Below are 27,680 nucleotides of genomic sequence, written 5' to 3' on the forward strand. Positions count from 1 at the left end.
CCCATTACTCACTGATTAATTAAAATCTGATTGAGACTTTGACCAGTAGTTTGCACTTGAATTTAAAACCGAGAACAACTGGGTGGGTTTTAATGTGTTAATTTGCATGGGCTGGGCAAAGAAAACGATTTTGGAGCAAAAACTGCTGCTTGTTATTCCAGCCATGCTTTGCCTTCTCAGGCAATAATTGTTTGCCATCTCACCAGTGCTTGAGCTGAAGGGAAGGGAAGGGATGGAGATGTTTGCTCTGAAACAGCCCCAATCTGTTCATCTCTTATGTTGCTTTTCCTCCAGTTGCCTTATTTTGAATATGTCCGAGGATATATTCTCTAATCCAGATTGCAGTTATGTGGTATGTTTTCTGTGCTCTCTCTTAATGGTGATTTCCTTATTGAGAGATCCCAAATGCTGAAGATTAAATTCTTTCTCTCCTACTTTTTGGGAAACTCTTTCTAACTGCACTGGCTGCCAGAGCAGCACAGAGGACACCAAAAAGCTCTGGCAGAACAGGGTAATTTTTCAAAGCTTAGTGAAAATGTGACAGATGAAACAGCAGCAATAATAATACAGAATGTTCTGTCAATGGAAATTTATATTTAAAACTCGCACAGAGGAACATTTTTCTATATCAATACAAAAATAAAACATGTCAATCAATGCCAAGTGATATACCATGTTATTTTATTATTTCCAGTTGCAAGGAGCTTGTTCTTCAGGAGCTGCATTGATAACACTGCAAATAAAGGAGCTTATATCACTTCTGGCATTTCATGAAACAATAGTGTTATCAGCTGGAGGGAAGATGAGTGTACCATCCTTGCACTGAATTTTAATTTGCTTTAAAGTGCAATGTTTTCTGTGATTTAAAGTTAGTGGATGTTATTTTGTACCGAGATAAGTTTCGGTGGGGATTTGTTTAAAATGACAGTTAAAACAAAGACACAGAAAAGCTTCACCCTAAGGAATTTATAACAGCCATAATGCTTCATGTTCTGGAAGGTCCCACATGTGAGCTGATGGATGCTGTAGTTTGAGGTTGGAAGGCACCTCTGGAGATCATCTAATCCAACCTTCCTTCTTGAGGCAGGGTCAGCTCAGATTGGCTTGGATTATTCCCCACCTGGAATACCAAGGTTGTCTTGGATTATTCCCCACCTGGAATACCAAGCACAGTTTTGGTGCCCCAACATAAGAAGGACATGGAACTTGGGAGCAATTCCAGAGGAGGCCACAAAGTTGATAAGGGGAACTGAAGCCAGGCTGGAGAAATAGGGCTGTTCAGTCTGGAGAAGAGAAGGTTGTGTGGAGACCTCACAGCACCTTCCAGTCTGAAGGGGCTACAGGGAAGCCAGAGAGGGACTCTTCATGAGGAACTGGAGTGATAGGACAAGGGGGAATGGCTTCAAACTGAAAGAGAGTAGGTTTAGATTGGATGTTGGGAAGGAATTCCTGGCTGTGAGGGTGGGGAGGCCCTGGCACAGGTTGCCCAGAGAAGCTGTGGCTGCTCCATCCCTGGAAGTGTCCAAGGCCAGGTTGGACAGGGCTTAGAACAACCTGGGCTGGTGGAAGGTGTCCCTGCCCATGGCAGGGGTATGGAGCTGGATGGGCTTTAAGGTCCCTTCCAATCCAAACCATTCCGTGATTCTGTGATTCTGTTATAAAAAGCAGTTGGGTTTTGGTTATCTCTGTATCTCCTGTGTCAGATGCTCCAGTCCTTCAGGCTCCCCTGAGGTCCAGTGTCCTCTTGTACTGGGGAGCCCAGGCCTGGGTGCAGCTTCCAAGTGTGGTCCCAGCGCGGCTGAGCAAGGAGAAGCATCACCCTCTTCCCCTGCCAGCACAGCCCGGGGTGCCCTTGGCCTTCCTTCTCCAAACCTCCCAAATTATATTGCCTTAAGCTTGATGCAGTTCATTGGACTATCAGTGAGTTCAAGAAAATATTGGGAAAAGCTGCTTTAATAGCTCAGGTGCTGAGGGAGGCTCATCAGCTGTGATGCATCAGAAGGGAGTCCCACTGTGCTGGGTAGCTCAGTGAAAGCATCTGTGTGGCCCAGAGCAGAGAGCCAAAAAGAGCCCTGTGTCAGGTGAGATTAAGAATAATAATGAACCCCAGGAGTTTTAAAGGGAAAAAACCACTGCAGTATTTGCATTGAATACTGACACACAAGTAGCTTTTAATTTGGCCACTAGAATGAACAGAGATAATGCTGCAGAATTAAAAGCAGATTTAGAAAAATCAGGAGGGTGTTCAGACATCTGAGGGATTGCAGTGTGAGGAGATGGAGAAGGTTTGTGGGGAGAGAAGGCTCGTGATGGGTGATGTAACAAATGTGTGAAAGCAGAACATGCAGGGAGCCAGAATTCCCAGAGCACTCGGCTTGCCTGCAGCTGCTGGAAGGAAAAGGAAGGGTGTTGGTAGGTGCCAAGAACGTGAAGGAATGGAAAATAACAATAACTGGGATCTAGTAGTGGCTCTGCAGATGGGATGGGGAGGGCAGAGCGCTGGTTTGCCTCTCCCGAGGGGTTGGAGGGGTGATGGTGTGTTGGCAGCCATCCTGTTCTGGGGGGTTTTAGAATCACAGGATCATTAAACCTGGAAAAGACCTCCAAGATGATCAAGTCCAACCTTCGACTGAATCCCACCATGCCACTAGACCCTGTCACAGAGTGCCACATCTGCTTGTTGTTTGAATAATTCCAAGGATGGAATTGTTCCTGCGCTGAGCAGCCCCTTCCAATGCCTGACCACTCTTCCTGTGATGAAGTTTTCCCTAATATCCAACCTGACCCTCCCTTGGCTCAGCTTGAGGCCGTTTCCCCTCATCCTGTCCCTTGTTCCCTGGGAGAAGAGGCCGACCCCAATGGATATGGAGGGGTTATAAATTCTCCTGGAAACCCCCACCTGGTTCGTTTTCCGCCGCGTTGGGATCTCTGTGTTGACACCCAACCCCTCGGGCAGAGCTGTGACATTTGCACTGTGTCCCTGTCCTGCTGATGTGCTGATCCATGTTTGGGATATTCTGTAATTGAGTTGGCATCGATTCCCCTCTCCCTGGGCTGAGGGGCTGCCCCGTCCCCCACTGCCAGGGATGCTCCTGTTGCCTCCGGCACTGGGGTGGTCACACTCTGAGTGAGGATTTTTACAACTCCTGTTAGATAAAGTGAGATTCTTCCTGGTAGCTACACACAGTAGCTGCCTTCTAATTTAGTAAACAGTAAATCTTTCCCGTGTTCTACTTGCAAAAGTCCATCCTGGACGTTTTTTTAAGCTTCAAATATGGAAAAGCGAGGAGGAAATAAAATTAGGTGTCAAGCCCCTTCTGCAGTTTGCACGTGCTCTCTGTGGTCACCTTGGGTTGATATACCACGTAAAAGGGAATACAAATCCATACAATTATTAGGGAAGTGTTCACACAGAATAAAAGAAATCTTATTCACACAGAATAAAAAAATCTTATTCACACAGAATAAAAGAAATCTCTTTTAGTAAAATTCCAAATGGGAAATGAACCTCTGCTGTTCCTTCCTTGGGACCAGGATCATTTAACAACGAATGAAGTGTTGTCCACCAAGCCAACAACAGCAGCACTGCAGGAGAACTGACCATGCTCTGCAGTGTCTCCTGAGCAAGGGGGACAAGGGGCCACCTCCCTCTGCAGAACCCAAAAGATAAATTTAGGGGAGGATCACATGCTCAGAGCCCTGTTTTTTAATGCTTACTTCTGTATCTGGTAGCCTGTGGTTGAAACAAGGGCTTTGTCTTATATCAGTTTGAATTCAAGAATGATTTTGTTTTCTCAATAAATCAATCTCCCTGCACAGCATCAGGTGGACAAAGTCCTCCAGGTTCCTTGCACACAGTATCTGTAGGGTCTTTCCAAAACAACTTTCAAAACAGCATCTTCTTTGCACTCCTGCTTTTTTTTGTTTTGTTCTACCTTTAATAATTTATAATCTCCCTTCAGTATCCATCAGGGTCGGCCTCTTCTCCCAGGGAACAAGGGACAGGGTAAGGGGAAACAGCCTCCAGCTGAGCCAGGGGAGGTTCAGGTTGGATACAAGGGGAAATTTCATCACTGATAGAGCAACGTTTTCCCTATTATGAGTTTTTTATTTTAAACTTTTATCTGGTGGCAAAAGCGAGTCTGGGCAGGGAAGGGCAGTCTTTTATCTGGAAAAGGGGTCTCAAGCTTCATCTCTGCCAGGGTGTAAAACCTCTGTTGTTTTCCTTGAATGGAGGAAAAATCTTAAAGCACAATAAAACCTGCAGCCCCATGGAGGGTTCTGAGCAGATGGAAACAGCCCAGAGGTCTTTGTGGGATTTCCTGGGTATGATCTTTTAAAGGTGAAATCCCATCGTGTACTTCCCACCCAGAGATCTCCTCTTCCAACAGAGGCTCAGAATGTAGCTCTCTAGCATGGATTTTGCCTTTTTTTTTAAAAACTTTGGATTAAAAAATTCCTGATCAAGTATGGAATCAAGTGGTGAATCCCACTGTTTATGTTTTCCGTGGTTCCTGTTGAACGTGGAAGTTGGGATCTCTGAAGGAGAAAACGAGCCCAGTGTCTGTTTGCCACAGGTGGGGGGTGGCCCCATTTTGGACAATAAAGCACTTTTTGCCTTTCCCACCCGAAGCAAGCCCAGTGTGAGCCATGAAGGACCCCTGACAGCGCCTGGCTGTGGGAGTGACGTGTCCCCTCCCTTGCAGAGCTCGGCGGTGACGCAGCGCATCAGTCCCTGCTCCACCCTGACCAGCAGCACGGCCTCGCCGCCCGCCAGCAGCCCCTGCTCCACCCTCCCTCCCGTCAGCACCAGTGTCACGGCCAAGGACTGCACCTACGGAGCCGTCACCAGCCCCACCTCCACCCTGGAGAGCCGGGACAGCGGCATCATCGGTGAGTGCCCGGCCTAGCCCTGCCCGTGCGCCGCTCGGCCCCGCGGGATGGGCTGGGATGGGCTGATGGGGTTGGGATGGGCTGGGGTGGGCTGCGATGGGCTGGGATGGGCTGACGGGGTTGGGATGGGCTGGGATGGGCTGACGGGGTTGGGTTGCAGCCGTGGAATCCCAGGAAGGTTTGGGTTTGGGGGGGGATCTTCAAGATCGTTCAGTTCCAGGGGCTTCCACAGAACCTTCTGAACTTCCGCTAGCCCGAGTTGCTCCAAGCCCTGTCCAACCTGGCCTTGGACACTTCCAGGGATGGGGCAGCCACAGCTTCTCTGGGAGTTCCATTCCAGCCCCTCACAGAGAACAGTTTCTCCACAGTATCCCATCTAACCCTGCTGTCTGTCAGTGGGAAGCCATTCCCTCTTGTCCTGTCCCTCCAGGCCCTTGTCCCCAGTCCCTCTCCAGCTCTCCTGGAGCCCCTTTAGGCCCTGGAAAGAGCTTTAAGGTCTCCCTGGAGCCTTCCTTTCTCCAGCCAAACAGTCCCAGCTCTCCCAGCCTGTCTCTAGAGCAGAGGAGCTCCAGCCCCCTCAGCATCTCCATGGCCTCCTCTGGACACACTCCAGCAGATCCACATCCTTCCTATGCTGGGACCCCAGAGCTGGATGCAGCACTCTTGTTAGCTAATAGATATTATTTAGGTAATACCCCTGTATTTGCTAATTAGGGGGTTGGTTTTGCATTATTCAAGTTATAACTGCAGTGACCAAGGTGAACTGGACCCCTGCATAGCAGTTGGTGAAAACTGTGAGGTAGGAGGTTGATAACTTTGCATTAATTAATTTACTTTTGGATCTTTTATATGTTGAAAGAGGATGCCTTGGGCAGAGCTGGGTTAAATCAGCACAAATAACCAGGTGCTCTAGCAGGTTTTTCCCTTGGGTGATCTGTAGGTTGTAAGTGTAAGGAATCTGGAGAAAATAACCTGCACAGATTAATTTCTGTTCAATAACTGGAAAGGCACAATGGGAGAACGTTGATGTCTGTGTGACACCAGGCAGGATGGTCCTCGCTTGGTTGTCCTTGCCGTGTGTTGTATGTTGAGTGTTTCTCCAGCTTAAGAAGATTTTACTTTGCCAGCAGTTTATGTAGTGTTTAAAAAAAGAAGAAGAAGAAAGGCAGGTTGATAATTTTGGGAGGTTTGTTGCACTAGTGATTAATATTTTGCTTGGCTGATCAGGAAATCTGGGCTCAGTTCAGCTCCTGGATGCCACAGCAACCCTTGCAGCACTTCTGCCTGCGTGATCTTAAAATGCAAATGGGTGAGTTATTCTGAGCTGCTGCCAAAGTAGGTTAATGAATCCTGGGAAGAGTCACTGCAGGATCCCACCCCCTCAGTTCTCTGCTCACCGTGTCCCACCGTCAGAGCTGCACCTTCTCCCGCAGCCGCCCCGCAAGGCCGGGCTGGGCTGGAGCACCACGGTGAGTAGATGTGGGTGTTGGAGCCCCACTGGGTCCAGCCTCTGGCTCAGCTGTCACTTGGGTCTGAGACCTGAGCAAAGCCTCAAGTGGAGCAGCAGAACTGGCAAAAAAAAAGGAAGTGTGTTCTCTGCTTTTCCAGCTGCTCTTCCTGACGAGGTCTGTGGGTGCTGGTGTTGGTGTTGGGCTGGACCGGCCTCGAGGGGGGTTGGCAGGTGCCAACCTGAGGCAGTGAAACCACTGAGTGCTGCAGTTTGGTTTCATCTGGACTTGTTTGTCCATGTGAAAGCCAGAGGGGCTTCTGGGTGGCCTTTGTGCTTCACCTGGGTGGCAGAGAAGCATCAGCACCATCCCAGTTGCTGACATGGTGAGGTGTTGAATCCTTTTGCTCTGACTCCCAGCCCTGCCCTCTCTTCAGTAGGTCTGTAGGAATTAATTTTTAAATCTGATACATTTTGTTTCGCCTTTCACGAGGAAGATTCGCTCTTAGAGGTTTTCCTGTGGGGAACTTAGATTTTCCCATGGAAACTTTGGAAATAATAGAAGGTGGCTTATCCCAAAGGCTGTGTTAATGCATCCCAGATGGAAAAGTTGTGTAAAAATGAGCTGGTGTGCAGTAGGGGAAGCACTTTTCAAGGCTTTCAGAAAGCAAGGCTTTCTTCTGCCAGTGTTTGCACTCAAAGGAAGACAAGGGCTTCTTTCCTCCCTTGTTTCCTCTCCCCCTCTATTTTGACAATAACATTTTCAACACCTTATCCTGGCGTTTGACAGAAGCTGAACAGCTGTAACAAATTGGGTGGAAAATGGTCTTCTCCAGCCAGGCTTTCCAGCAGCGAAAAAATCGGGAGGTTTTCCACAAAACCTGATTTTGTGCACCCCCCACTGTGTCCTGCAGGTGTCAGCTCAGGGGAGGCTGTTCCCTGTGGGAGGTGGGTGCAGTTTGGCCATTACCCTCCCACTGGGATGGGAATTGGGTGTGCACAGGTGTGAAAGGTGCTCCCTGCATGACAGCAATTCCCTGGAATTATTTGCGCTGTAGAGGAGACAAATTGTCCACCTGTGGGAAGCAAAACCCACCTCGTGCTCTGCTCTTCCATTTGGGAGCACATCAGCTCCATGGCTTCTGGAGGGTCTGGGGTCATTCAGGTTCATTCCTCATTTGTTGGGTACAGATCTCGTGTGTCTCTCCCTTTCCCATGTTCTCTGAGAGGATGACTGTGATAAAGGGGTTTTGGTTGGAGCAGCTTCACGTGGTACCTCCAGTCTGTTGGAGATTTCCTTGTCCAAACTACTGGTGGCTTTGTGCCAATTTTCTGTGTAGAAGAAGAGCAGCTATTTCTTTTGGTGTTTTGTGTTTCCTGAGTCATGGTCCCTCCTGTTTCTCCCAGATCAGGGATTTCAACTATTAGCCATTGGCTCCAGGAAGGTGTATTTTGGTGAGAGGCAGCTCCAATGTATTTCTTACTCATTTTGATAAAAGATATGGCTTTGGGGGCATTGTCATGATCTTTGCCACCTGTCAGTCCTGAACTGCCACGAGCATCACCCCCAAATCTCACAGTGCTGAGTCACCACCAGATTTCATGTTTTAAAACCACTGAGGCTGTTAACGTGTCCCAGAAGGTGAATGTGCTATTTGCAAAACATTTGAGAGTTGTCAAAGGACAGAAAGCAGCTAATCAAGGCAGGAAGTCCATCCTTACACTGTTAGGCATAATTGCTTCTCTCTGTGTGAAATGTTTTTAGAGTCATAGAATCCCCTGAGTTGGGAGGGACCCACAAGGATCATCAAGTCCAGCTCCTGGCTCTGCACAGGACCAACCCCAGGAGTCACCCTGGGGGCCATCCTAAGAAATTCTGTACATGTTAAACTCACTTTACATGTCTCTATTGCTAGATACAGCATTAGTTTGTAAAAGTTAATTCAGTGTATGGCTCTTCAGACCCCAAATTAACTGTGTTAAGAGCTTAACTATCCACCAAGGTGGACAGAGTTTGGATGTTGTAATCTGGATATAGTAAAGACTAAGTTTTAACCAGTCAGGTTTTCTCTGATGACTTGTCCTCTTGGAGTTATTCCTGTCCATTTCTATGTCACCTCTTACATAATTTCAGTTATTAGAGAACAAGTGTGTCCTGCCTCTGATCTGCACAGTGCAGGGACTATTTCATGGCTTTAATGAATGCATCACTTGGGTTAGAACAGACTTACTTTGAAATTTTTGATCCTCCACGGTAAAGGGAAGCTCAGTCTGAAAAAAAAGTTACAAAATCCAGATCTTTACATTCAGATATTTCTTATTTATAAAAGAAATGCAGCGGGGAAGGGGGCAGGAGGGGAGCCAAGAGGAGAGGCAGGAGCAAGTCAGCCCTTTCTCTTGGATGCCACAGAATCCTCTCCATGTAAAACAGGCTGGCTGGTGAAAATCCTGACCTGGCTGTAACCCCTGAACAGCTTCCAGGATTTTTTGGCTCTCGCTGTGTAAGAGTAGCCAACTGTTAATGTTCAAAAATCTGCTACTGAAAAGAAAACTGGTCAGAGAACCGTGTGCTGCTCCGGGGGAACTTTGCACCTCACGGCCCCGCTGGCGTGGGCTCGGGAGCTTTGCTGCTGGAATGTAGCAGAACATGGGAAAATCTCCACCAGTCTTACCAAAATCTTGCAGAACAGACCTGCAGACGTTTCTTGCCACTCTGCAAAGCTCACCCAAGCAGCACTTTCTGCCACGAGCAGCAGTCTCCCGAGGGAAGGAAAGGAAAGGCTGTTTTCCGTGTGGCATCTTCCCATGGAAGTGCTGTCACTCCCCCCCTGGTGAAATGGGGCCACACTTGTTGTTCACATGATGATCTACACTCTGTTCCCTGCTGGATTGTCAGGGGATCATCCTGAGCAGGGACACAGGTATGTTGGAAAAGCAGCTTAGAGGGAAAGCAGTGAGCTGTGGAAATCCTCCTGCCCTGCTGACGTGCACAGCTCTGGTGCCCTGTGGACCAGTTGCCTTCACTTGGATTTTGTGGATTTATTCGATGAAAAATGACATGTAAAGGAACCCTGTCCCCTCCTGGGAATCCCTGGCATGTAGCTTTTCGCTCTTAGTCTTTTTTTTTTGCTGTTTTTTCCTCTTGATTTCTGAGCTTTTATCAAGATGCTGCTTTCAACAGATTTATGTATTCGTGGGTTAAAAATAGGTTTGTTAATAAATTCACCTAAGTGCCTGCTAAGCAGAATAGATGCTGCTGACAATAAAACAAGATGGATTTGTTTGCAACTTTAACTGCTTTGAGAAAGGAACAAAGAGCAGCTCCAAAGGCACATCAAGATAAATTTAACTCAGGTTAAATATTTTTGTGATCTTACAGTTAAAGCATTTGAATTCTGACATTCTCATCAGTATTATGAAATGCTCTGTTAATAATGAATAAGATTTCTGAGAATTACAGATTTTTTTAAATCTAGCCGGCTCCCATTTGGGCTTGTTCCCCAGAGAGGAGCTCCCTGAAAAATGTCTCATCCTGATGACTAGTGAGCTTTTGTTCACTAATGCACCTGCATATTGCAGGTGATGGTTCAGGAGGTGAAAAGGGAGGTGATTTATCAGGTGTCTCATCAGCTCTTGAGCAAAATCAGTGGGGTCACAGAATCCCAACCACATGAAGTACAAAAGGACGTCATCTCTGAATCACAGTTCAGCTCTTTCTCCATTTTATTGAAAGGAGAGATGAAGCAGAAAGCAAAACCATGAAGTCACAAAACAACAGTTCTACCTTCTCCCAGTTAAACCACAGAAGCATCAAGGATTTGGTTTGACACCAAACTCTGGCCCATAAATACTGGAGAGGAAATGGATCAGATCCAGGTGTTGGTTACATTCCTGGGAAAGAAAAAGAGAAGGTAAAAAAGGAGAAGGAAGTGGCACAGAACAGAGAGTAAACTCTGAGATTGGCTTTGGTTTATGGTCCAGGCCTGTAGATGGATGAAAAAGGAGAATGAAAAATTGAAAGAAGGGCTGAAGTGAAAAGCTCAGAAGGCTCCTCGAGGAGGATTCCTCAGCTCCCACGGTGTTATTTTGGACATTGGGATAAGTGGCTTCTCTTTATTGTTTTAGCTGGGAGATGGGATGGGACTCTCAGCTTTTATTTTAAGAGCAGCAAGATTTTAACCTTCATGCTTAGGAAAAGCTTCCCAATGATCCAAGCTTGCCCAGAAAGTTAATGCTGAGGCTTAAATAACCTCCCTCTTCTTGTGGACCCTCCCACTCCCCCATGTGCCTCCCTTCTGCTTTCTAGTTTAAATCTAATAATTTTAAAACTGCTCTCAAGCCTGGGGTGGGCTTGTAAAAAGGAAGAAAAGTTGTTCTTGCTAATGCTAAAGAAAGAAAAAAAAGGGGAATTGAATGTGACAGGCAAAAATAAAGATCCAAAATGGACAAGGGGGACAGTACAAAGAGGGCACTGAATCAAGAAGGAGAGGGGAGCTGATGTGGGGTTAGAGGGGGGTGTGTGTGCTTTTCTGCTTTGGAAATTTTCATAACTCCACTGTAAGAATCCACAGGTTGCCTGGAGCTGAATTTTGTGGTTTAGCCCCAGCTGGCAACTGAGCACTGGGAGAGAACCAGAAGGGTAAAAGTTGGGTTGAAATGGAGACAGCTTAATAATTGAAATAAAATAATCGTAATAGTTAAAATGGCAATTAAAAGGAAAACAACAAAACCCATTAGAAATAAAGCCCCAGATAAACAAGTGATGCAAATAACAAACAGTTGCTCACCACCAGCCTCCCAATGCCAGTTCCCAGCAGTAGCCCCTGGCCAACTTCTCCCCCCAGTTTATGTGCTGAGCGTGAATCCATGTGGAATGGAATGGAATCTCCCTCTGGGCATTTGGGGTTGGCTGTCCTGGCTGTCCCCTCCCAGCTTCCCCTTCCCTCCAGCCTCCCCACAGGCACAAGGAGCTGAAAAATCCTTGACTTTATGTGAGCCCTGCTCAGCAACAGCTGAAACATGGGGGTGTCAGCAGCATCACCCACATCCTAAATCCAAACCACAGCGCCGTGCCTGCTACTGGGAAGGGGAGTAACATTGTCCCAACTGGTATCAGGGCACTGAGGCACCCAGCAAGGTGTGGAATAGTGGAATTGTTTAGGTTGGAAAAGCCCTCTAAGGTCATTGAGTCCAACCATCCCCCAGCACTGCCAAGGCCACCACTCACCCCTGTCCCCAGGTGCCACATCCTCACAGCTTTTAAATCCCTCCAGGGATGGGGACTCCACCACCTCCCTGGGCAGCCACTGCCAATGCCTGACCACCCTTTCCAGGAAGAAATTCCTCCTGCTGTCCAACCTGACCCTCCCCTGGCACAGCTGGAGGCCGTTCCCTCTCCTCCTGTCCCTTGTTCCCTGGGAGCAGAGCCCGACCTCCCCCGGCTCCCCCCTCCTGTCAGGGGGTTGCAGAGCCAGAAGGTCCCCCCTGAGCCTCCTTTTCTCCAGGCTGAGCCCCCCCAGCTCCCTCAGCTGCTCCTACTGCTCCAGCTCTGTTCCCTTCCCTGGACACACTCCAGCCCCTCAGTGTCTTTTCTGCAGGAACAGGTTTGTAAGAGGAAGCTCAGCACAGGGGTCAGGCTGGGCAAGGACAAGAGCCAGTGGTTATGGCCACTCCTGCAGTTCATGAGCTGTTGTCCATAATTTTTGTGCATCACTGTCACAGGGAGGTCTCTCCAGATGTGGCTCTGTGAGAGGGATGTGTTTAAATAAGAACACTTAGGAGCTGGTGGGGCTTTTTATGATGTTTTCATAAATCAACCATTAAGATTGTTACCTCTGTGTTAGATTTGGGACCTTTTTAACAGATTTATTTGATGTTTACAATAGTGGACTGTGCTTAACAACATCCATTACATTGTTTCTGCAGTCTGTAAACTGAAGCTGGGCTGAGCTGTTCTGTCTCATGGTGTTTGCAGGGACTCAGGCTCGGATGATGGGAGGGTCTGGCTCCTTTGAAGTTCTGCTTTATCCAGACCTTGCATTTCTGGCCTGAGGAGCAGGCAGGTCTGAGCCCTGCGAGGCATTCATCCCATTCCTCATCCCATTCTTCATCCCATTCCTCATCCCGTTCTTCATCCCATTCCTCATCCCATTCCTCATCCTGTTCTTCATCCCATTCCTCATCCCATTCCTCATCCCATTCCTCATCCCCCTTGGCAGCCAGTGCAGCAGGGGACTCAGATTTAGGACAGAACTGATTTAGGGTCAGCATGGTGCTGCTGTCAGTGTGGTTTTCAATTATGTTTCAAGACCTTTTGTGTGCTCGCCTTGATTTATAAAACCTCCAGGACTGGCACAGCAACAGCTTCACCTGTTTAATCTCCGTCTGTTTACAGGATTGTTTATATGATTTAAACCAGTCATTTTAATTTGGGGGTTTTTTTCTCTCTTATTTGAGATTTGCATCAAAAGAGAAATCCAACACCCAACGAGCCGTGTGGATTTTGACCTCGAGCCTTGAGCAGGGCAGACTTAAGCATTTTTTGGTTTGTTTTTTTTCTGCATGGATATGCCTTAAACCCACTGGCTGGTGGTGTCCAGCAGAGACTAATGTTCTAAAGGTGCTCCAGGGTTGTTGGGGCACGGGCTGTGTGTGACCTCCTTCCCTCGGGAAGGGTTTGGACTGATGCTTCCCGCCTGCCAAATTTGTCTGTTTGGCAGCCGGGGCGCTCTGGGCCGACGTGGCTATATTTAGGTGTATCCCTCCGTGGCTGAGTTTATGAAGGCTTGTGTAGATTAGGGTAAAAAATTTATTTCACTCCCTGCCAACTCGCACATGTTGGCTGGGACGTCTCTGACGTGGTGCTGGAGACGAGGGAAACGAGGTTAATTCAGCCTGGGCTTGGAGCTCTTTGCAAGGCAGAATATTGAAGCTCGTTGCTTTGCTTGCAGTTAATTCTTTGAAGCAACAAAATCCCTGTTTCCTACTCGAGACACTGTGGATCTTTACATATAATTAATGTTGCAGCTGTTGGTCATCGTCAGGTGGGACCCACAGAAAACTTTTCTCCTGCAGTTCCAGCTGGAAGGGAAAGGTAAAGGCTGATGTTTTCCAGGCATGGTCTTTGCCTCGAGGAGAATTGGATGGGATGGTAAAAATCCCCTTGTGTGTTTGACTGGAGACAAGTTCAATTGAAAGGCTCCTGCCCTGGGGCTTAGGCCAGTTTGCAACTAAATGAGAAGTAATATCTGTGGCCTGTAAATACATGAAAGTCTCCGAGCAGTGTGGTGCTGTCTGCAGTGACTGAGGTGCTGTCTTGGGGATCTGCTGCTGCTTCTGTTCAGCTCTGGTATTTCCCCAAAGAAATAAAAATATTTTACCCACGTTATTTGTAAAAAGTTCCAATCAAAATATTTCACCGAGGGAAACGAGACAAACTGGGAAAGGAAAGTTTGACACAGGCGAGTCCTCTGCCAAGGAAATGCAGGAGTGAGTCTTGAGTGCTCAAAGCGAGGTGGGAAATGACTCCAGGATCTCTGGAGTGTGTTCCTTCCTGACATCTTGGTCCCAGGTGGCTTCAAACGTGCCCCCAGGAGCTTGTGCAGAGGGTGGGTTGGGATCCTGGGGACCAGAGATGCAGCAAATCCTGGGACAACGAAGATGGGGAAGGGCCTTGATTTCAAACCATGTGAGGACACTGAGGGCACTTGGTGTGTTCAGCTGGAGGAGACTGAGGGGAGACCTCAGTGCAGTTCCAACTTCCTGGGGAGGGGCAGAGGAGGGGCAGGGACTGAGCTCTGCTCTGGGGGGACCAGGGACAGCACCCAGAGAATGGCTGGAGCTGTGTCAGGGCAGGGTCAGGTTGGATCTCAGGGAAAGGTTCTTCCCCCAGAGGGTGGTTGGCACTGCCCAGGCTCCCCAGGGCAGTGGGCACGGCCCCAAGGCTGCCAGAGCTCCAGGAGGGTTTGGATGATCCTCTGGGGCACAGGGTGTGACTCTTGGGGATGGTCCTGTGCAGGACCAGGAGTTGGACTGGATGATCCTTGTGGGTCCCTCCCAACTCAGCATATCCTGTGATTCTGTGGAAGCTGAGGACAGGATTGCAGAGGCCACCACTCTGCCTGTGCCCTCTCACTTAAGGGGCTTCCCATGGGATCATCCATTAATGTATTTTACAGCACTCAGATGGTTTAGATGCTTCAAATTCTGTCTTATTTTCACACTGCACAGTGTGAGACTGCGCCAGCAGAGGCTGGAGACACATCTCTCTGTCTATAAATACACAGATATTTTATGCACACACGTCTGTATTTATATCCCTGTGCTGTTGCTTGGGTGCTGTGGAGAACCTCAGCTGTTGGTGCACATTGGGGTTGAAGGATCTGCCTCTCAGCAGGTGGCTCAAGGCAAAAATTCCTGCTCTTTGATGGATTGGAGGTCATCAGTTTATCTCCTCCCACTTCAGAGCACAGTGTCTGTCAAAGGATGCATTTTTTTGAGCTTTTGGCTGGTGACGTGTCCTTGGGTTTGAAAGTTGTAGAATTATCAGAGGTTTGAGCTGGAAGGGACCTTTAAAGACCAGCTAATTCCAAGCCTCCTGCACTGTCCCCAGGTGCCACAAACACATATTTGGAACACTTTCCAGGGGTGGTGCCTCCACTAATGCCCTGGGCAGTCTGTTGCAGGGCTTGACCACCCTGATATCCAACCTAAACCTTCCCTGGTGCAACTTGAGGCTGTTTCCTCTCATCCCATCAGACTAGATTGGAATGGAGTGGAATGGAATAGAATAAGAATGAGAATAAGAATAAAATATTTTCAGTGGAAAGGAACCTACAGTGATCACTGTGTCCAACTCCCAGACCCTTTCAGGGCTGCCCAAATCTTTGCACTTCCACTGTATTTGCCAGTTTGGCATTCCCAGCTTTCCCCTGCTGAACATCAAACTGCATCAACCTCAGTAGTGGCAGATAATGTGAATTTTCTCAAATTAGCTGTTACTCTCTCAGTTTTTCATTCTGAAGGGGTGATGCCTGAGCAGCTCTGGGGTCACCCTGTGGAATAGCTTTATCCCACTAAGATGTGCTCAGCATGTCAGTTCACGTTGCCGACTCAGAACTAACCTGCTGCCTTTGCCTTTTAACTAAAATCAAAATTATTTCGGTTTAAAAAAGCTCCTGGAAGAGATTAAATGCGCAGAACCATCACTTCAGCCTGTGTAGCAGCACTTAGATCATCCAGGGCTGTTCAGCAGGTAAATTAATCCACAGGGAACAATCCTAAATACCTGATTCAGTGACGAGTTTGCACATAAAACAGCTTTAGTGTAAACCAGTGAAAATTACGTTTCAAATGAACACAAATTGTCAATTAGAAAAGGGGCCAGCAGGACTTATTAGCTCCTTTTTTTTTGTTGTTGCTTCATTTAGAGAAAACTTATTTTGACACATAGTTATTTTGTTTTTCCTCAATTTCATGTGTTGGGAGATGACTGATGGCAGCTGCTGATTTGTTTCTACAAAGATTAATTAGACACATACCGAGATAGGCTTTTAAAATTAATGGATTTTAATGGATCAATGGATTTTTTTCCCCCTGTAAATAGACAACATAGTCTGCCTGCCCTGCAGACCCAGACTTTGAAATGGAGATTTTTCTAGAAAACCATTTCACACATATTTCTTAAGCAATTTGAGGGAGCAAGAGAAGTCTGTGAACATCTGTTTTCTGTTTTTATCTAATTTTCTTATCCTGAATTGTAAATGTGTTTACCTGACAGCAAACCTATGTTTAAATGCCAACAAACAAATACCAGTCCTTAGCAGTTGCATGTGTTGGTTTTGCATTTCAAAATATGTCGCAAACAACTAAATTTTGGAACATTTGATGGGATGCAAAGATCCCACTGCAGAGGCAAGAAACTCAATAGTGAGAAATAAAGCCATAGAAATAGGGGTGAAGGTTGAACTGTGTGGAGTTTGTTGGATGGATAAAGAACAGGCACAGCGGCAATTACAGGTCTTGACTTTTTTTAATGATGATTTTGTGATTTTAAATTCTAATTCCTGTCATAATGTCATTTAGCATGAGGAATTAAGGCAGATGAGTCCTTGGTCATGGAAGCTCATGGGATAGAGTCCAACTGGGCACTGTGCAGAGCCCCATGTGAGGGGCTGGCACAGGTTGCCCAGAGAAGCTGTGGCTGCCCCTGGATCCCTGGAAGTGTCCAAGGCCAGGTTGGATGGGGCTTGGAGCAACCTGGGCTGGTGTAAGGTGTCTCTGCCCATGGCAGAGGGGTGGAACTGGATGGACTTTAAGGTCCCTTCCCACCCAAACCATTCTGTGATTCTCTGACACATTCAGATAAGTTGGTGTGGGCATTGGGACCTTCTGTCAGTGACTGAGAGATCTGGTTGTGACCTTGAATGAATATGTGGGAGACTAAAGATGAAAGTCAGCAGCCCAAAGGGAGTTACAGCCACTGGGAAACTGCATAAGGATCCAGAAGACAAAAAATACCACCAGGGAGAAGGTGGTGGTGGTGTGGATCAATAGTGTTGCCACTTCCCAATGTGAAAGTCGATGTAGCAATGCTCCTCATCTGTAAAATGAAATAATCGAAGGGAAAATGGGTGGATTGCAGTTAAAGCTTCATAAAAACCTGCTGTCAGTCAAATGAGATAAGGGGTTCAGCTTCTGAACCAAACTAATCCCTGGAGCTGGTTGTTCTGGCAGGTCAGTGGGGGCTTCTCAGTGTCACACCTTGCAGGGTTACAGACTCCTGCCAGCACCTCCCTGCAAAGGTGAAAACTGCAGTGCAAATTCAAAGACACGAGGAGCCTTGGTAATGTTTCTTCCTTAGTAATTCCTGCTCTTTCTGGAATGGTGTATTTGAATACAATGCTGCACAGAATATTTAATACTCTCTGTAATTACAAATGGCTTTTAACAGTATGAGCCAAAACATTAGAGCTTAAATGTTCTTTTAGAAGTCGTAAGCAGCAACAGTATCATTAAACTAAAATCCATAATCTCTGATTTATGTGGATGTGGAAAGTCTGATGGGGCTCAGTCTTGGCTCTGGCATTGAGCAGTGTGTGTTCAGCCATTCCTGCTTTGTTACTCACTTTGTTTATCATCTCTCTCCCCCCTTCAAGCCACTCTGACAAGTTACTCCGAAAATGTGGAACGCACTAAATATGGAGGGGAAAGCAGTAAAGAGCTTGGATCTGGAGGAAACCTGAAACCTTGGCAGTCCCAGAAATCCAGCATGGACTCCTGCCTGTACCGTGTGGACGAGAACATGACGGCCTCCACCTACAGCCTCAACAAAATCCCCGAGAGGAACCTGGAGACCGTCCTGTCCCAGTCGGTGCAGTCCATCCCTCTTTACCTTATGCCACGGCCAAACTCAGTAGCAGGTAAGAAATCCACATTTGTGGCTTTTTTAGGTCAAGGCCAGACCCAGCACGTGGCACAAGCCCTTCTTGTGTCCTCCTTATCCGAGGAGAAATCTCCTTTCTGGAGTCGTTAAGAGTGACAAAAATTGTCTGTTCGTTTGACTTATTGCTTCCAAATGGAAAATTCCTGTGGGGAAAAGTGGTTCTGATGATGCTTAATGGTTATTTCAGCGGTTTGTGGTCCCTCTTCAGCAGTTTGTGGTCCCTCTCTTACAAAATTGTACAACTGAAAGATTATTGGAGAATATGTTTAAAAAGAAAAGATTCTTTGCTGCCCTTCCAATGCAGATATCTCAGGTTTGAAGTGCCAGGGCATCACAACCATTTCTACTATTTCAAAGGGTTCACTGTAAGTAAAATCAAGTGTCTGATCTTCTCTGAAGATCCTAAGAGCTTTGGAGTTAAGAGAATGGTGGGACTTTCTGTGTACACAAGGTTGGCTCTGGGTCCCATCTCTCGTGGTGGCCTTTGCCCCAAACATCTCAGTACAGGGATGTCCTCACACCTCACAGCACCTGGGACTTGCTGATGAAGAAAATCTTTTGTCTTGGCGTCAAATCAACATTATTTTGATTTAAATTCGTGTCTGCTGTTTAAAACATTCCAAAATGATGCTGTGCCCTCCCTCACTGATGTCTTTTCCCAGCCTGCCCAGTGTCCCCCTGAAGCTGGTGACAGCAAGGCAGAAACAAGAGATGGGATTAAAAATATTAAAGCTGCTTGCCTGGAATTATTCCCCTTTCCTTTATTGCCCCATATTTTTTTCTTGCTGTGTGACTCCTCTGGAGTAAAACATTCTGGAATGTGTATGTCTGTATAAACACGTGGAGAAATCCAGGCTTTGAATTCTGAGTCCCCGTGGATTCTCCCACTGCCTGGCAGCAGGAATGCTGCTCCAGAAAGTCCAGAGATGGTACTGAGAGATATCCCAGGATACTGCCTGTTAAATCAGCATCCCTTGGTGAACCAGGCTGTATTGCATAACTGGATTAAGTTCCCTTTTTAATCCCACTTTGGCCAGTCACAGACCTGAAAGCAATGGAGAAATGAGATTTTAGAGATACTGAAGTACAAACAGCCCGAGCACGGGGGTGTAGCACGGGCTGAAAACCTGCATTTCAGGCTGAAAACCTGCATTTCAGACTGGAAAGAGGGAATGGGAAAAACCTGGAAAGCTCTGCTTGCACAGCCTGGTTACTTTAAGATAATTTCTCCTAAATAACGTTGTGCAAACACCTTCCAAAGCCAACAGAGTGTGTTGGGCACTGTGAATTTAAATATACGTGTGTTGGTTTAATTGACTTTCAGAGTTATTGTCTTGCTTGATGCCTTTAGAGGGAAACACTGTTTGACAAGAAAACTACCCAGCAAGGCTCAGGAACACCTTTTCCTTCTGAATTTTTTATTTTTGGTGGAGTTTTTGCTGCTTTCTGTGTCAGCTTACACAATTCATGTCCCAGGATAAATCATGGTAGTGTTCAAGTAGAATTCAAGATTTGCCTTAACCTTTTATCATCCAATCCTCACATGTTGGCTCCTATAAGCTTGTGGCACCAGAAAATTGTGGGGTTAGGTAATGGATTTATATGAATGTTTTTCCCCAGGCCGTTTAACCTCGTTATCTTTGTGCTTTAATGATGGGAAAGGGAAACCAGGTGTAGCTTCAGAGTTGATTTAAAACCCATGTGCAAATGTACCATTGCCCAAAGAGTTAATCCTGAGCTGCCAATTCCATGTCCTTGCTCCAGCTCCACACGTGGGATAACCACTTGATAAACCAGATCAGTTGACTAATCCAACTGAAAATGAACCCTCCAGAAAATTGGTATATTCATTTATAACCTCAAGGTTGTCAGCGTGGAGGCAAAGTGTGGCTGGGCAGAAAACTGCCTTTCTTTTAGTGGCATTCCATGGTATTCCACATTTTAAGGTAATCACGAAATCACAGCTTTGCTAAAACAGGCTCTTCTTGTCTTATTTTTCTTGCATCGTCATTTTTTTCCAAATGCAGTTGAATTTGTATACAAACAGTCTGTTCTTGGGAACCAAAGCGTGGCAGCTTTTTTCTTTTTTATTCTGGTTTTTCTTTTTTCTTTAAGATTCTCCCAGAATATCTTCCAAAACAGCACAGAAATGTTCTTTCTCACAGCAGCTCACAAAGAGCAGTCACTGAACGTAACATGTCCCTGCTGTCAGCGAGCAGGTTACAACTGGGAGCAGCTCTTACAACACAAATTCTTCCCTGTGAGGGTGGGGAGGCCCTGGCCCAGGTTGCCCAGAGAAGCTGTGGCTGCCCCTGGGTCCCTGGAAGTGTCCAAGGCCAGGCTGGAGCAACCTGGGCTGGTGGAAGGTGTCCCTGCCCATGGCAGGGGGTGGCACTGGATGGGCTTTAAGGTCCTTCCCACCAAACCGTTCTGTGATTCCATGATTAATCTCATCTTGAACATTGTCACATAATGTACCTTCAGTTAAAAAAAAAACAGTTAAAAACACTTTAAAAAAACCAGTTAAAACCACTTTTTTTTTTTTTTTTTTGTAAAAAAAAATCAAAAAAAGAACAACACTGCAGGTTCCTGTAAGTGCCAGAGTGGGAGAGCAAATGTGGGTTTTGGTAAATCTCTGAGATTCAGGGGTTATATGTGATATTTTTTAAAAACTCAGGTGTGGGAGCACATCTGGTGGGCAGTGCTGAGTTACCACACAGAGTACAGATGTTATTTTATATATGCAATTTTATATTTTTTAGTATTTATTATTTTAATATTTTAATATTATTTCATTATTTTATATTAATATATTATATGCTATTATATATTATTATTTTATATTATTATGCATTATTTTATATATTTTATATACAAATTTACATATTACTTTATATATAATTTTATATTTTATTACTTTATCACTTGATATTTTAATATTATTTTATATTATTGTATATGTATGTATTATTTACTATTTATTATATATTATTATTTTATATTACTTTATATAATTTATTATTTTATATAGTTTATGTATGCAAATTTATATATTATTTTATATATGCAATTTTCTGGCATTAATCCCTCATCAGCTGTGAAGGGCACTGCTGTTTGCCTGGGCAACCAGCAGGGCAAAGCACTGCCTGGGAATTGGAAGGGGAACTGTGCTGAGGAAGGGAGACCCTTGGTGTTGGAGTTGGATATGCAGGTTTTGGAAGGAGCACAGATTTCTTAGGGAAGTTTGCATTTCATGTACACAAAGAACGTCCCGTTCTGTTTCTGTCACCCCTGAAATGAAACGTGAAATCTCGTGTTACTCAGACCACATGCATGGTTTATAAGGTCTGTTTAAATGTTAATAGGGAATTAAAATGCCCTTATATAATACTAGCTCTGCTCTTTTTCCTGTCAGAGAATATAAAATAGCAGCAAATATATTATTAGTTACAAACTTCAGTGGAACTTTCGTGGAATCACAGAATCCCAGACTGGTTCGGGTTGGAAGAGACCTCAAAACCCATCCAGTGCCACCCCCTGCCATGGGCAGGGACACCTTCCACCAGCCCAGGTTGCTCCAACCTGGCCTTGGACACTTCCAGGGATCCAGGGGCAGCCACAGCTTCTCTGGGCACCCTGTACCAGGGCCTCCCCACCCTGCCAGGGATGGATTCCTTCCCAATATCCCATCTATCCCTGCCCTCTCAGCTTGAAACCATTATTGCTGCAGGTATTGTTGGATCTGAGGGCAGGGTTTGAAGAAATGCCTGTGAATTCTGTCCTTTTGAGAACAAGGCCCTGGCAGGGGTTGGAATGAGATGACCTTTAAGGTGAACTGAATCCCTTCAGTCAGACAAGAGCAGCAACACCCCCCTGCCTTCTCCCCATCTCCCCCAGAGACCCCGTTTGCAGAGTCCACCCCTTCCCTGGGCTGCCAAATACCAGTTTCAGGTCGGGTTGGTTTGTATTTGTTGCTCAAATAGTGCCTTGACACTGAATTATCTTCCACTATTTGCTGTTTCCCTGGGAGAATTGCATCTACAGGATGCAAATATTGTTTCTAAGGAGACACTTTTCCCCTCTGTGGTGTTTTATCTGCAGTCACTGGGTCTCATTACGTGGGATAAGGTTCAGGATTGAGGGGAAGCTTTCAACAGTTTAATATTTTCTGAGATAAATTGGTCTTGCATAATTTTCAAAGTGCTGAAGCGTATTCTCAGGAAAAATTGCTCCCACTTCCTCTGGCCTTAGATCTCTTTAATTATTCCTCAGTTGTAAATCAGGAAGATAAATCTCAGTTCATCCTGAGCCCTGGCAGGGCACTTACTGACAATTGGGAAAATAACCCCTGGCAAAACTGCAATGGATCTGCAAACAGACACTGTGTGAGAGTCTCCTCTGTTGTGGCTGTAGAAGATGGTGATGATGATGAAGGTGGGAAGGGCTGCTGAGAAATAACTCCTCACTTCTTGTAGGGCCAGCAGTAAATCAGGCCACTGGCCACAAAGTCCACCCCTGCAAAACATCTGGGGTGGCAGCTGGTGCTCATCTCATAGGCAGGACAGAGGTGGAAATGAGACTCTTCAAACAACTGAAAGAAAAATAAAATGTACTGTCAGGATTGAAGTTCCTCCCAGGAAATGACACAGTTCTGGTTCTGAGCAAGCAGAGCTGACGGGCTTTCCTTGATTTGTAAGGAAAGACTGAAGAACCTCAGAGGGAGGTGGGTTGGGAGAGACCTTTAAAGTCCTCCAGTCCATCCCCCTACCGTGGGCAGAGATGTCTCTACAAGACCAGGTTGCTCAGAGCCCCATCCAACCCCCTGTAGGCACAGTCTGGCATGGATGGAGAGATGAGGGCTGGAGGAGGAAGGACCACCCTGCCTGATGTGGTACCAGGCTCCTGGGTACCCTCAGGACACTCTGGATCTTCCTGGGGGTGCTGCAGTGAACCTGCTCTTCCCCTGCGGATCCTCTGGCTCAGTGGCACTGCAAAACTGGGCAGAAATTGCAATGCAAAAAGCACATTTCAGGGACCAGCCAGGAGTGACCCTGAGGGTGATGTTGAGAGCTCAGTGCCCACAGAAAATAACCCGTGTCCCTGCTAAAGCCCCTTCTGTAATTGCAGCATCTCGGCTCTAATCGATCCTTCACAGTCAGCATCTAATCAACTTTGCACGAGTACAGGAGCATGAAGGACTTCTAAAAACAGACCTTGATGGTTTTATCCCTCTTTTTTATTTTTTCTTTCTCCTCTTGTTTATCTTTTGTCCTCTGTCTCCCTTTATCTCTTTCTTAAAACTTGGAAAGTTCAGGCAATTTGAAGAACAGCGTTAAAAATTCCTGCCCCTTCTCCCCACCTGTGTTAGAGTCTGAATCTTGCTTAATTTTTGACTGCAGCACCATCCTGTAAAGATGTTTACGTGGTCATTAAGAATTGTATGAAAAAATGTGTTTCCCTTCATTTTGAAATGTTCTGCCTTTCGGTTTTGTTGAATTGTTGCATCTTGTGTTGGGTCACAGGGAGGAAAGATCCCAAGTCTGGTGCCCTGAGTGACTCTGGAGAGCTGTATCAAAATATTTACCCAATTCCCAGCAAATAATTACTGTCAGCTTCCTGAGCAGCCTTTGGAGAAGTCATTTAATGAATTAGTTCAATTTAAAATAATAATCTTGTTGTGGTAATTGACTGAAAAAACAAGGAAATAGAAGCAGTGCTGCAGACAGAGTGCTGAGCAGCCCAGGGCTGGTTTCCATGGGTTAAAGTTTAATGTGAATTTTGGAAATGGTTATCAGAACAAGAGCAGAGCTGGTGATCTGCAAAGACTGATTTTAAAGTTTTCTGTTTCTAATTGGGAAGATTATTTCATGAAATGAAGTTTTCATTCCTTTGCTTTATAATACTCTGTAAATTCCTTGGCTGACAAGGGTCTGAAATGGCAGAATAATGGGTAAATTCAGATGCAAGGGATCCAAATTTGTTTTGTTAAGCCACATTTTCTCCTATTTTCCAATCATCACCATGGCAGCAGCTTTGTGGCCAGTGTTAGCTCTAGTCTGCTCCAACTGTGCTTATCCATGTAGTGATGGCACCTTCAGCAGAGACCAATTAATTATTCCTATTTAATCCAACATTGCAAAGAAAACTAAATTCTCCCATGAGCAAGTCACGTTGGAATAGTAAAGTTATCTTCTTTAGTTCAGATAATATTTTTCTCATTTATTCTTTTTTTTTTCTTTTTTTTTTTTGTTGGGTTGTTGAAAGTTTAATTTTTCAGCCACTAATTCTGGCTTTAGGGACAGATAAATGTTAATATCTGAATTAAGTAGCTCTAAAATAATTGAGGAGGAGATTGTGGGCTCCAGCATGAACTGCACTGGTGAGTTGTCTTTTACGTACAGGAAATGTTGAGTGTCTGTGTCAGCTCTGCACAGACGTGGCTGAGTTTGTGATTGGGAGGAGTGAAATCAGATATCAGAGACTCCATGTCTCCATTTTCCGTGTGTCTGCTTTTATTTGGGAACATCAACAGGAGACCAAACCAGAGCAGGCACCAATGGGGCATGAGAAGAAGTCACCAGAACACTTCTTTACTCCTGGCTGAGGGCAGTTGGAATTGGTTCATCTCAGGGTGGTTTTAACTGTGTATAAAAATAAAAATCCAATAACCAGAGGCTGAAATGCAAAGGCCAGGGGTGTGATGTGGTTCTTTGCTCTCTCCTGGCAGCCACCAGCTCGGCCCACCTGGAGGACCTGGCGTACCTGGACGAGCAGAGACACACCCCCCTGCGCACCTCGCTGCGGATGCCGCGGCAGAGCGTGGCCGGCGCCCGGGCACAGCAGGACCTGAGAGGTGGGAACTCCTTGTCCTGGGGAATTCCCACTCATGGGGGTGTGTGGGGTGGGAGCTTGGGTTGCACCTGCTTTGTCTACATCCATGTGAAAGTCAGAATCCCAGAATAGTTTGGGTTGGGAGGGACCTTAAAGATCATCCAGTTCCATCCCCTGCCATGGGCAGGGACACCTTCCACCAGCCCAGGTTGCTCTGTCCAACCTGGCCTTGGACACTTCCAGGGATGGGGCAGCCACAGCTTCTCTGAGAATTCCATTCCAGCCCCTCACCACCCTCACAGGGAATAAATTCTTCCCAGTATCCAAACCTACCCTCCTCCAGCTCGAGGCCATTCCCCCATGTCCTGCCCCTCCATGTCCTTGGGAAAGGTCCCTCTCCTGGTCTCTTGTGACCCCTTTAGGTTCTGCTAAATGGGGCTTTTATACTACTCCTGTTCCAAAGGTGCTTTTTGAGGAATCAGAATAGTCTGTCTGTGATTTCTCTGGCTTAGAAACATCACAGACTTGCTCTGATTGGGGAGACTGCAGTTTTAGAATTACAGAAGCACAGACTGGCTTGGGTTGGAAGGGACCTTTAAAGGTCATGCAGTCCAGTCCCTCTGCTCATGCCATCTCCACTGAGACGAGGCACCCAATATTCTCTGATCACAAATCCATGGCAGTGCATTCTCCTTACAGTATGGAAGAATTCCTTCCCAGTATCCAACCTAAACCTACTCTCACTTTGAAGCCACTCCCCCTTGTCCTGTCCCTCCATCCTTTGTCCAAAGTCCCTTCCCAGTTCTCTTGGAGCTCCTTTAGACACTGGAAGGGGCTCAGAGGTCTTCTCAGACCCTTCTCTTCTCCAGGCTGGACACCCCCAGCTCTCCCAGCCAATCTCTGATCCCCATGGGGTTAATATTTTGATAATTTATAAAAAATTAGAAATTTTAACGGACTACTATTGTTTTTAATTCTTTTTTTTTCAATCCAAAGCCAAGGTTTGCAGCCCCCCCTTGCATTTTGCAGGATGCCAGTGGGGAATGAGCCCAGCACAGTGACAGGGCCACTGTGCCAACGTGTCCCTCATAGGGATGCTCACAATGCCCACATTCAGGCAGCCCTTTGCCTTCTGAAAGGCCCTTTGAGAGGGGAGATTTTTGTGGTTCTTCCTGGCAAATTGCACAAACAAGATGTTAGCAATGAGAAGAGGAGCCAGGGCTGACATTTTAGTGTTTTGTTTGTTCCCAGGCAGCTCCAGCTCCATTTGCTCCATGTCCTTGGGATTTTTCAGCCCACCCTACAACTTCCATCCCCCCTTTAATCTGAGCTCAGTCTTTGGCCACATGCTCAAGCTGTCACTGGGGCAGCCCTGAGTCTGCAACAGAGCATTGGGTTGATGCTTCATCCCCTCATTTGTCATTGCACAGGTGAATAAGTGGCTGGGAAAGCTCATTTGGGATATTTTCAGGTTGTTTCTGTGCCTGGTTTATTCTCCCCTGTACAAAGAAAACGGATTTATTTTGGCCATACATGAAACTTTCCTATTCTCTGGGGTGTTTTTGAGCAAGTGCCACCATCCTGGGGGTGAGGAACTGGGGAGCTGGAGGGCACAGGTTGGGTTTTCACCCAGCCCCACACGCCCGACCTGGTCCAGCCTGACTGGGCTTTGTGCCAAGGAATGAGCCTCCCAAAAACTGGGTTTGGGAGCTGTGGAGGGCAGTTTGTAATGAAATCCCCTGGCTGGGGAGGCACTTCTAGAAATGCATTAGCAGGCAGTGAGTGAAGAAAGCAAAAGTTTGACAGACCAAATTTCCATATGCTGGGAGGCAGCAGCTTGCCAAGGCTGCATAATTTGCAGTGATTGCATCCAAAACATTCAACTTTATTGTAGGAACAGAATCAAATTGTTTTCCAGACACACTTTTTTAAAACCCATGTAGCACTACATATTTTCTTTCTGCTTTTTGTTCTTTTTTTTCCCCTCCCTCCCTTTTTTGTGACAGTTGCCTGAGAAGAACAGCAGCGTTTCGGGGTTTTTTTGGAATTTGTTTCTGATCCTGGTTGAGGCACTTTTGCTGTTTTGAAAAAGAGAGGGAGAAGAAGAGGATGTGAAAAAAAACCCCAACCCATCACTATTTGGAAATATTTTCATTTAAATTAATATGTGAGGGGGGGCTCCCCTTTCCCCCCCAAAATGCTTCGTGTTGCAGATATTACTGTGAAATTACATCAGTCTGGGCTGGTATAAACAGCAGCTCTTTGTTCCAGCTGGAAATCCTAAACTTGGGTTTAATTTTAACGTCTCTGGTCTTGGCACTGGGCTGAAATAGCAAAGCCATTCCTGGCCCAGTGTCGAGGGACATGTTACAACCCACTGGTTATTCCCAGCGTTCCAAAATCCCAGAGAGATACTAAATGGCAGACTGGCCCTGCTATTTTTTGTTAAATCAGTGCTTTTAACCAGGGGAGTAGTTGAGCAATCCCAACACAAAGAGCATGACAAGGATTCGTCCCAGTGACGGGTTTTTAATAGGATGGGGAAGGCAATTTTTGCTTTCCCTGCTTTTCGTCCCGTGGGATTTGAGGCTGCTTGGGGTTCCTGTATCCCAAAAACCCTCTGGCTGTGATGCGGAGCAGGAGCCAGATGGCAACAAAATGAGGGGCATTGGAACACCCCAGCTGGACCATCAGGGTTTTTTTTTTTTGCTCCAAAATGCCAGCTGATGCAGGGCAGGAAGAACCAAGGTGTCTGAGGTGGAGGAGTGGATGGTTTACACTCCCCCAGTGTATATTATTATATGTAATATATAGATATATATAAATATATAAATATCTATATATGTAATATATAGATAGATATAGATATAGATATGTAATATATAGATAGATATAGATAACTATATAGATAATATATGGATAAAACATGAAACAATGGCATGTTTTCCTTAAATTTTCTTTTATAGTTTTCAGAGGGTTTTCCTCATGGTATGTGTTCAATACTGTCACCTCTTGGGCAGGAGAGTTTCGTGTGCTTCTTAAAAACACTAAAAAATAGTTTAGTCT

The 27,680-nt window shown here is 46.0% G+C and overlaps 1 protein-coding gene across 7 annotated transcripts in view; it reads left to right on the forward strand.

Moving 5' to 3' along the window:
* TANC2 (tetratricopeptide repeat, ankyrin repeat and coiled-coil containing 2) overlaps positions 1–27,680 on the forward strand; it is a 228,425-nt gene that overhangs the window by 132,386 nt on the left and 68,359 nt on the right. For all 7 annotated transcript variants that reach the window (XM_027664736.1, XM_027664738.1, XM_027664737.1 and 4 more), the window contains 3 exons: positions 4,707–4,893; positions 17,497–17,760; positions 24,511–24,636. In XM_027664736.1, coding sequence (XP_027520537.1) covers positions 4,707–4,893; positions 17,497–17,760; positions 24,511–24,636 — 577 coding nt within the window. The remainder of the gene's footprint in view (positions 1–4,706; positions 4,894–17,496; positions 17,761–24,510; positions 24,637–27,680) is intronic.

This window comes from Corapipo altera, unplaced genomic scaffold (genome assembly GCF_003945725.1).
Source record: "Corapipo altera isolate COAL_440 unplaced genomic scaffold, ASM394572v1 142, whole genome shotgun sequence".
Classification (NCBI taxonomy): Eukaryota; Metazoa; Chordata; class Aves; order Passeriformes; family Pipridae; genus Corapipo; species Corapipo altera.